The sequence below is a fragment of the Anopheles coluzzii genome, chromosome 2 (assembly GCF_943734685.1).
Source record: "Anopheles coluzzii chromosome 2, AcolN3, whole genome shotgun sequence".
NCBI lineage: Eukaryota > Metazoa > Arthropoda > Insecta > Diptera > Culicidae > Anopheles > Anopheles coluzzii.
The window spans coordinates 38,788,177-38,799,040 of NC_064670.1; the positions used below are offsets into that span (position 1 = coordinate 38,788,177).

General features: G+C 45.8%; 1 protein-coding gene across 19 annotated transcripts in view; it reads left to right on the top strand.

Annotated features, from left to right (window-relative positions):
• Positions 1 to 9,293, top strand: part of LOC120947776 (tight junction protein ZO-1) — a 46,834-nt gene extending 37,541 nt beyond the window's left edge. For 16 of the 19 annotated variants that reach the window (XM_040363459.2, XM_040363453.2, XM_040363456.2 and 13 more), the window contains 7 exons: positions 88 to 212; positions 287 to 434; positions 1,247 to 1,469; positions 1,544 to 1,892; positions 2,411 to 2,546; positions 4,653 to 6,973; positions 7,968 to 9,293. In XM_040363459.2, coding sequence (XP_040219393.2) covers positions 88 to 212; positions 287 to 434; positions 1,247 to 1,469; positions 1,544 to 1,892; positions 2,411 to 2,546; positions 4,653 to 6,973; positions 7,968 to 8,191 — 3,526 coding nt within the window. In that variant the 3' untranslated portion in view covers positions 8,192 to 9,293. The remainder of the gene's footprint in view (positions 1 to 87; positions 213 to 286; positions 435 to 1,246; positions 1,470 to 1,543; positions 1,893 to 2,410; positions 2,547 to 4,652; positions 6,974 to 7,967) is intronic. The other 3 variants (XM_040363455.2, XM_040363457.2, XM_040363454.2) reach the window with 3 other exon arrangements.
• Positions 9,294 to 10,864: the final 1,571 nt, after the last annotated feature.

Sequence of the window (10,864 nt, forward strand, 5' to 3'; positions counted from 1 at the left end):
GCCTTGTAAAATTTGTGTCGTATATGTTGGCCACAAATTCTAATTTTCTATTTTCCTCTTTGCTCCCAATTTTTCTCATCGTTGTAGCAGTCGCAATGGAGCCCATGCAATGGGAGCAAATGTTTCCGGGTTGTCAGACTATGGGCGGAATCCTGCGCTAAATAACGCCCCGTCCGACATGTTACTCACCACGGCTAGAAGTAACTATAACGGTATGTTATTATCATGTCGATGAGCAACGACTAACATGTGCAATAAATAATGTTAATTCTATTTCTCCTTCAAGGTACAGGAGTGCATGAAACATTAACGCAACGGAACTCGGGCGATCGTACGGCCGGAGGTATGAACATGCCCCAAAGACCAACCAATCTTGTGCTTGACAGTCCCAGAAAGCATATTATTGAAACGAAAACGGATTACGGGAAGTATAGGTAAGCAACACAATCGCATTTATGTTTTTTCGATATACTGCATATATGTTGTTAGGCTCGAACGATCATGATGTAGGTTAGTCCCGCCGGCGGATTCGAACGATATGATTGATGGCTTTGTTTTTCTTTCATGCTGCATTATTACGTATTGTCCTTGCGAACTGATGAAGGTCGCGACAACAGATGCGGGAATATCTGTTTATAAACAAATCGCAACCCAATCTACACTACCACACAATGTGCTGCCCGCACAGGCGTAGATTAGTTCATTCCAAGTACGATACCCTAGTTTGAAGCGCTGGACGTTTCCGCTCGGCAGGAAAGCCACGGAAAGCCACGGTTCAATTGTTTCTAGTTCCACCATTATTTGCAATGTTTCCATTTATCTGCGGGACTTCTTCCGTTTTGGACTGTTCAAAGGTATTTTCATGCGAATTATGCGGCTTTTGGTCATACTGTTCATGCGTTCCTTCATTTTAGAAAGCACCGATTGTTATTTCGTTTTATGTTTTATATATGTTGTCGTTTTTTTATCTTGTCTACACTTCATCACACCACTCTATTGAGCAATGTCACACGAATGCCCCCTTCATCCCGGTTTCAGCTTCCGGTAACTTTTTCTCCACTTCCCAGTTAGTTGAACACGCGTACAACTCTCACCATTGTATGAACATGTTCAGCTGTGCACAAATTGTTTAAACACATCCCATGGTCTAATTAGAGCTATTTTTAGAGCATCTTGGTTGAACGAGGTTTTGAATCACCATAAATAACTGAATTTATCTATGTCTTTGTTTTATTACTCGGTATAGTCGAAATAATTCAGCATCGCAGGCAGATTACTCCAAACCTAACAAAGGACCGTCGATGATTGGCTCGCCAGGACCGCCACCGGGTGCGATGGGAGCGAATATGGGCAATGGCGCACCGTTTAAGCCTGTTCCACCGCCTAAACCCAAAAACTATCGGCCTCCTGTTGGAGGTTCCGGTAGTAACGGCGCCGGAATGCACCATTCCGGACAGTGGGATAATGGGGTAAGCATACTGTCATTGGTGTTTGATTGTGAAGAGGCATCTATTAATGGTTACACTATTTTCACATTCTACAGGAACCGATTTCACCTCGCTCGCCGGATGGTTTCTATTATCCTCCCATGGCGTCATCGCATTACCATCAGGGCATGGCTCACAATGTACCAAGCTCGCCGAATAACGGTGGGTCCCACGCACCGGGCATGCACCCGTACAATCCGTACACGGTCGGCAATGGTGCGAACGGTGGCAACGGAGGCCCCATGTACAACGGAAACGCCAACGGTAGTCACTCGTATATGAGCAATGGTGTCAGGGACATGGGGGCAATGGGGGCAAGCAATGGTTATAACAACGGGAACGCACAATACCCCTACGGCAATACTTACATGCATAGAGGTAATGGGGCTGGAACTCATGGCATAGGTAACAACACGCATTTACATTTACACTCGCAATACACACACCCGCACACTGACCAACCAAATAGTTCGAAACTCTTCCACTAACCCTTCGTACCTACCATCACCTTGCCACTTATCAACCTTATATCCCCCATTCCTTTCCTTGACATGTATGATTTGTCCTTTAATTCTTAAATGCATGATTCAGTGGAAATGTTCAACATCGCAAGCAATCCAAAGGGAAAGCAAACTCTTTTATGATAAGATTTTAAATAATAAAACCACACAACATATTCGGGGTACAATAACGTAATAACGCCTTTGTGAATACTTTCCAACACCTACCATTTGATTTAAAATAATAATTACCTATAGCTATCTGTTGCACAGCCAACCTCACTTCATGTTTCCACTAGAAAGCAAATATCAGTTGGAGGAGTCTATTTTCATTTCTTAACTCATGCATTTAAGCGTTGGAATGCCTTTTTTCTTTACACGTGGCTTACAGAATGAGACTAATCAATAATGTTTGCTCCCTAGGCAACATGCCAGCATTACATCCCTCCGATCGACACGCACTCGATCTCGCCGGTAGCCGAGAGCAACGCGGATCGGCCTTCGAGCTATACCGCAAACCGCAACTGGGTACGATGGTTGGGCACCACCACAACATACGGTAAGTACTGCACACATTGCGTTACTTCCTTCACATTTGGCCTCACATTTTTCTTCGGATTCATTCCCTCGTTTGCTAACTCAAATCTGCTCCCAAGGACGGACTTAACTTTCCACTGCTACCATTACATACCTCGATAGAAGAAGGACCATGCGATCTTACCGACATTTGTTTTTTTTCCTTTACTAACTGTACGAGGCTTTACCGGAAAAAGACATATCGTACAAACTTGTACGAAGACCGTGGCAAAAACACGACCGTGTCATACTTTCGTGTCGCACTCTATACAAGCATGTTGTACTTTTACTACATCAGCTATGGTGGACTAAGGAAACATGGACATACGTGCCTGCATTCGTATCTAACCACGGCAAACGGCGTTGTGACTTATACAGCTATTATACTAACTATACAAAGTTTATGGAGAATATTGTTAAACGCTTTTTCCTCTCGCGGTCATACTTGACACTTGTTAAGACCTCCTGCGACTGGTTAATTGATTCGCTTTAAATCGCTTTCATAATGCGTCCTTACTTGCGACATACGACTAAATTACGTACGACCGTTGACCGGTGCCAACAAAGGAGCGAAACTCTTTGTCTAAATTCAACGACACAACACATCCCCTATCGAATCCAAACATCTTTATCATTCTACCCTTTGAAGCAACGATGAACATTGGAAAATTCAAGTCAACCGTTTTACCTTTCCGCACGACACAGATCGCACTAACTTTTACCCTCATTTTTGTTTTCTTTTTCTGGCTGAGCAGTGTATTTAAAAATATTCTACTTTGTGTATTCTACCGTTAGTTGGTTGCCAACTTTTCTACTCCCAGTGATGGCCTTTCCTGACTCTTTTGCTTAATACAGTTACTGCTTCTAAAAGCTGGTATCGTTGAAAACTGTCTTTAAAATAGCATAACGATGGCATGTAAATAATTGCTGACTTTCCTTGGAGGAATAGATTTATAAAAAAAAAAAAGAAGAATATGTAATAAATGAGTGCCTTGTTGTTTTGAGATTGAAAAAAGTTGAAATTTTAAACAGAAAAATTAGCGGTGCTGCTTTGGCTCGCCTTTCCAACCGCCTGGCACTTACATACTAACCAACAGCTTCACATGTTTTCTGCAAATAACATTTAAAATACTGCTTTTATTGTGGTCACAATCCAAAATCAGGCAAAACGAGTACATTGGCTAGACCTTTGTGTATGAGAAGTGAAGCTTGCCATAGTTTCATTTGCCTTTTCTTTCAAAGTTTCCTTTAACCCGCTGGTTATCGTTTCTACTCTCTTTTCCGTACTTCCGTTTCTCTACATACTAATTACCATTAGCTAGTGGTATTTCCTCCTAAATGTATGCAATCGGCTAAACAGGACGGGCTTAGGTAAATGTTAATGTAGCAGGCTGATGGGAATAGGTTAATTTGTATAACGTATTAAATATTGAACGAACGTATGGTTGTGCTGTGTATGTGTGTCTGCGTGTTTGTATGTGTGTGTGTGCGTGATTATGAGAGTGGTTGCGTTTATATTTCTGCTCCGTATTGTGTGTATCAAGCATAATGATCTCTGTACTTTGAGAGTTCTTCACGAAAGCGCGAACCGATCGTGCGTATCTGTTTTTTCGAACAATTAGCTATGATATACAAGAACTGAACGTTGCGTTTTCCACTGGAACCCACTATATCTGATAACGATCGATTTAGCATAGAAAAGCGAACAAAACAAATGGGGGAAAAAGTTAGTGCATGCAGTCCAATGCATTAATGTGATTCAGTTGTTCTCCGCAGCACTTGCCACCGGCAAGCTTGCGAACACAGTCTTCCCGATGTTTTCTCTCTACACTTTCCCACTGTGTGATATCCCCAAGCTTCCTCCTTTCACCACTGTTTTAACGACAAATAAACGCGGCGCACCTAATCCCTCGGGCAAACCTCGAACAAACCTTTACTACTAGCGCGCTAACGTTGTTTCAAACCAAAATATAATAAAATGATTCGTTATCAACCAACATCTCCCACTCCCGACTCCCAAACCACGAACGCGCCACACTCCAAAACTTTCCGCCCGCCCCAATTCCCCTACCTCCCCCACCTCCTGCAGAGACATGGAGCCAATGATGTCGATCCATGAGTTCAACCAGCACCAGCAGCATCTGATGCACCAGGAACGGATGCGCCAGCTGCAGCAGCAGCCCCTCCCACCCATACCCAGACCTCCGCCGCCGACGTCGCGTGGCCCTTACCCAGGGCACGATCCATCCCTCCCACCGGAGCTACCGGCGAAACCGCCGAAGAAAAACATTCTCAAATCACCGCTGAAAGCGATCAAGAACGCATTCATTAAGTCTACCCGGCCACTGCGGCGACAGGTAAGCTTGGCCGGTGATTCGGATAAGAAATCGCTCAGGCCGATACTGAAACGGCAGCATTCCATGATGGAACCACGATCGGCCCGAATGCGCATGCCGGATCAGCAGCACCAACAGTTGTACGATCAGCAGCGTTCGATGTACGCGCAAGAGATGCAGCAGCAGGCGTACTACAACGATCCTCGGTACGGTTCGTCCTACCAGGGACCTTACTCGCCACAGCCGAACCGATCGTACCAGCGGCACGAACCATACTATCCGAAGGATGGCAACAGTACCTATCAGAACCTGGAGATGGAATCGATGTATGGCAACAGCCAGGGCAGAGGCGGCTACTACGATCAGCAAAGCGAAGGGCCGGGCTACTACCCAACGGACGAGAATCTGTACGCCAATCGGGCACTCATTGAGCTGGAACGGAGCAGAGCACCGCTAGGGCCGGGTGCCACGGTCAGCACGCTTGGCCGGCGCATAGTGCGTCGTCACAGTATGGCTGATCGTACCGCTCCGTCGCCCAGCTTCAATCAGCTCAATCGCCGGCGAATGGGCTCGGAGCGAGCGCCCCATCATGCCTCGATAGTGGATCATCATCGTGCGGCGATGACGAATGCGAACGTGAGCCGCGGTTCCTCCGCTCACGACGAATCAATCTACCAGAGCAAGAGCGGCTCGTTCCTGTACAATGAGGCCCGCGAGCACAACCGGCGCGCATTCGAAGATCCAGTGTACCAAAGCCGGCGGGAAATGCACCGTGATCATCTGTACCAGAGCAAGCAGCAGATGCAGGATCGCATCCAGCAAAGCCGAATGGTGGAGATGGTGGCGCCGGCCCAAACGCAACCCCAGCCGCCACACGGTTCGTCTCCCGCTTCGGGCAATGGCAGCAGCTCAATGGGAGGGACAACCACCTCCGCTGCCAGCGATCGGTTCCTGCGCAGCCAGGGTTTAACCGGTGGTGGTGGTGGTACTGCTAGCGGTTCGAACTCGAGTTCACCCAACTCTCCGTCGAGCAGTTCGTGCAAAAGCGGCTACTCGTCTTCGCGCAATGGCGGCGAAATGCGCGAACGGCGTACGCAGATGCGCGATCAGATCTATCAGTCCCGCAAGGAGGCGATGGAATCGATGGCCGAACCGGTGTACGTTTCGCGCCGGGAGCTAAAGCACGAACCGATCTACGAGTCGAAGAACGAGAACGAGTCTGCCTCCGTTGCCTCAGCGGGCGGAGCAGTAGACGCTCCTGTCAGTGAGATGCAGGGGCTTCGCCTGAACATGCCCGAACCATTTGCCGGTGAGAATAGTGGGCACAAAGCTAAGACAGAACAGCCCGAAGCTAGTTCCAAACATACCACTCCGTCCACACCCTCAACCGGAAGAAAGCCGCAAGATTTGAGTGCCCCTTTGGCCGCCGAAGAGGACGACGATGTGGAGGATGAGGAGGAGCAGCACGAACAGAGTGACGAGCGGACACTTACCGTAAGCAATCAGAATGACTCCGTGTTTGAGAAGCTGGCGATGGGAGTGGTCCCAAGTCCCGGCAGCCCGGTAGCAACGTCCTCGCCCGTTCCAAGCACGCTGGGCACACCGAAAAGCATCCGAGCGACCCACATATCCAACTTCCTAAAACGAACCGCTCCTCCGGTCATGCCACCGCCTCCACCACCACCGACCGCGCTGAATCGTCCCAGCCTGCCACCGTCGGAGGAGGCGGGACCAGCGACAGCAGCAGTATACGCCAGCCGTACCTCGATCGAAACACAGTACACCTCAACGGCCACCGGCTCGCAGATGAGCCTTCCGATCGGTCCACCGAACGCGACCAGCACACCGTTTGCCAGCGAACTGTCCCTCGGGCTACCGCCTCCCCGGCAACCGATAACGCGGCGCGGGCTGTTCGACGCGTCCGGCGGCAGTTTGGCCGATCCGATCTGGAACGTTTCGCTGCAGATTCCGCCCGGCGCGATACCGCCCGGTGTGCAGCAGGAGATCTACTTCACCGTCACTGATCCGCGGCTGAGCGAAAGCGTCGGCGGACCACCGCTGGACATGGAGAATGGTTGGTTTTTGGATAATACTCTCTCTCTCTCTTTTATCTCTTTTCTCTCTCTGTCTCACCCCTACACTACCAAACACACGCTCTATTTAGTAAACACTAGTTTTGTCACCCCCAAAACCACTAAATATCGGTGTCCACCCGTTGTATCGCGTTTTATATGCCACGTGTTGTGCGCCTGTGCCTGTTTTTTATGATTTGCCACCGTTGCTGCCTTTCGCGCGTCACCTTGCGCTTACGCTACTTACGTTTTAAGCTGCAATGTTTTTGTTTGTATTCAGCTTGTTATCACTTTTTTGTTGTTACACTTTTACGTTTTTGTTGTTGTTGTTGTTATTGTATTGTTTTCTTATCATATTTTGTTCACTTTCATCAAACGTTCGTTCAGTTATGCACAATGTTTACTTTTTTTCTATGTTTTATTTTGTATATCACAACATGGATTGTTTCCATTGTTAAGAATGTATGTGTGTGTGCAGTTTTGTTCAGTTTTAAACTAATTTTTATATCATTTTGATGTGATGTTTTGTATGCGTATTTTTTACTTTATTTATCATTTTACATCAATCTCATCATTATTTCTTTTTGGAAATTTTTAATTTTCATTTGAGATTTGTGTATCCATCTTTGTGTGCATTAGTTGTATGTGTGTGTATGTGTGCGTGTGCGTGTGTGTATTTTATAGTTATTTATTTATTTATTTATTTATCGTTTTTGGTTTTGCATGGCTCAATATTTTAAGCTTCATCTTGTTCTTCTTTTGCTCATCCACCTTACTTTACTAATGTTGTATTAATATATGCATGTTTATATTTGTGTAGTATTAACTTTACTTTAAATGTGTCTTTGCTTTTTCATACATTTACCATCCTCACCCATCCTCACGCTTGCAATCGTAAATTATTCTCCTTCCGCAAAGAGCATGCAGTGTAACAACACCCGCCCCTTACTATCACTGCATCCCGTGCTAACCAACGAATGTTCTGTCTTGCCACAGGTGAAACGATGCTATCGCCACTCGTAATGTGTGGTCCTCAGGGAACGGAGTTTCTTAAACCGGTCACGCTCAACATACCACACTGTGCCGGCCGCACCGCTTCGCTGGGCCTTTCCCTTAAAGCCACCGACAGCGAGAAGAACCTGCAAACCGACTGGGAGGATATCGACCTGCCCAGCAATACGGCGGCCCACACCGTCTCGGTCAAGGTGGACCACTTTTAACAACAGCAAACGAGTGTTGTGGATTCGTTCTACCCCAGCAGTCAGCTTAGCATTTTGTTCGGCGAAATAGCGTTTGCTGTCCTTCCTGCCAATTGATCATGATGATGACGATGATTACCATCAATGTTACAAGCCGTACTGAACAGTAGTGCCTTTTCCCCTGCAGCCGTGTGCATCCGCAATTAGGTTTGATCCAGGGGTCAGTCTAGGGCCGCTGCCACATCCCGAAAGAGGATGGAGCGGAGTAGGAATAGTAAAATCTAAACTGTGTGTATTGCTTACCAACGCATCTTTGCCATTTTATCGTAGAATAGACACATTTTTTTAGGTGTAAGGCAGGAACGTTTTCTGACACACTTTTTAACACACTCTGTACATAAAAGCAAAGGCGGCGCATCGGACGTCGAACAAATGCATCGTTTTGATGAAGTGTACTTTTGCATCCACCGTGGAGGAAGCAGTAGACGTTTTATATTATCTTACAAAAACAAAAACAAACAAAAGATAAGGCGTAGGCCACAGTTTTTCGTGATAGTTTTACCATGTAAATAGCTAAAATCTCGAACCGGATCGAGTTCATCGATCATATGGTGTACCATGCTTTTTCGCTTCTCTTGACACGTGAATCAAGGCTGCTCCTCAAGATCCGGATTAGTGAATAGAGCTAGCTTCCCCACTGTACAGCCATACCTAGATGAGCGAAAGAACCGCGGGTAATCCCGACAGCCGACAGAGTTAACCGGTGACATATTATACAGGAAAGCGATAGTTAATCAAGACGGCTACGTACGGGAACCACATCATTGTCTATTCATTTCCGCTGCCATTATGAGAGACACAATGTGTTTGTTTACACAGTACGCTTTGGCGCCATGTACCATGTGTGAAAGTGGTACAAACCGAGAAAGCCGGAAAGTAGAGACACAGAGCGAAGTGCGTAGCATTTTATAATATAACAAAACAAGATCGGAAAGTATTTTCTTATTAGCCCTATTTCTGGAGAAAAAAAAAACAAACAAAGTGAAAACAAGTTTATAAATTTTAGGTACGACGGTGTATGTTTTGTTAATGAAAGAATAAAGTATGGAACTATAATACCGAATTTGTGTTGTTGTGTTTGCTATTTTATGCCACCAGCGATTTTATCCGAAAAAAATGCGAGAAAATTTCCTAATCATATCAAGGCGATGTAAATTTTAATCCTCGTGGAAAAATTTAGTAAATTGGTTTATTAGTCCAGTCCATTGTCATCTGCTGTTGTCCGTGTGATCACGGTCCCTAGGGCGCACGTTTCCACGTCATCTTGCTACCTCAAATTGGGCCTACTACGCTCCCCTTCTGTCCTGGTCGCGTGGTACAATAGTCAACTAGTACGACTTAACAACATGCCCGTCGTGGGTTCAATCCTAGAATGAAGACCGTCCTCCCCGGAGCGAGGGGGAGGGGGGGGGACTGTGTGAGACTATTCGGTTGCGTGGTACTGAATAAGTCTCGAAAGCCTCGTATATATTTATAATAGGCCTGCATGCATATCCGCATAGGACAGCTGTTTTCAACCGGGGAAGAATACCCTCCTAGGGAGTAATTTTCGATCAAAAATTCACAAAATTCAATAGACTTTAACTAGAATATTTATATCTTCAAAAATAAGAATCTAAAAAACGAATATTCATCCAATAATTTACTTGTGGTTGAACATTGTAGAAGTTTGTGTTGACTCAAATTGGAAGTGCAAAAAACTCCCTATTAAATCCAAATTAAGCTTGGTAATTTCAAGAGCAAATCAAAGTTACAAAATGATTTGCTGCAGAAATAAGCAATATGCTAAGCGTTTCAGGTTCCGATCTGCTATATTCGTTGTATAATGTTGCGAAAACGGCTTCGGCAACTTAAGACCAACCTCAAGACAATAGATGTGGCAACCAAAATAACATGTGTGGTATTCGTGGGAAAGAATAAAAATATTCCTATTAACCCTCAAATGCCCAAATGTTTGGGCTAAACAAATGTTGAACACGTTCCTTTCAAATCTTCTACTTTGAACCGCTGAAAGCGGCGTGAAGAAGTGTAGATTAGCAGCAACATAAAATCAACAGAGGGTAAAGTATCAAGGCCAACATGCCTAGAAATGCTGCTACAGTTGCTACATGCCTAGAAATTGTACAACAGGATAGACAAAACTCATGGGCTCTTACTATACTGAACCGTCTAGAAACCCTCCCTCTGCACTGAAATGATAAGGGGGGAATATAATCCTACATATACCCTCATGGGGGGAAAAGCTGCAAAAAGGTTGCAAACCACTGGCGTTGTAGGACGTTTCGCTGAATAAAATAAGAGGAACTCTCTCTCTCTCTCTCTCTCTTTGTACTTGTGGGGCGGTCTGAAAGGACTTTACGGACTGGATCGACTTGGTTCATGGACAAGCTCACCTGAGAGAGAATGGCGAGCATTATACGCTGCAAGACAGTGAGATCTCCTCATACAACTCATATAGCTCTTCGTTGTAGCGACTCCATTGTCCTACACATCTCCTTCCTCTTGTTCTTCTTCTTTTTGGCACAACAACCGCTGCTGGTGAAGCCCTACGCATGGAGACACGGTCCATTCGGGACTTGTACGACTTAACAGCATGACCGTCATGGGTTCAAGTCCGACTAATACGGGACCAAA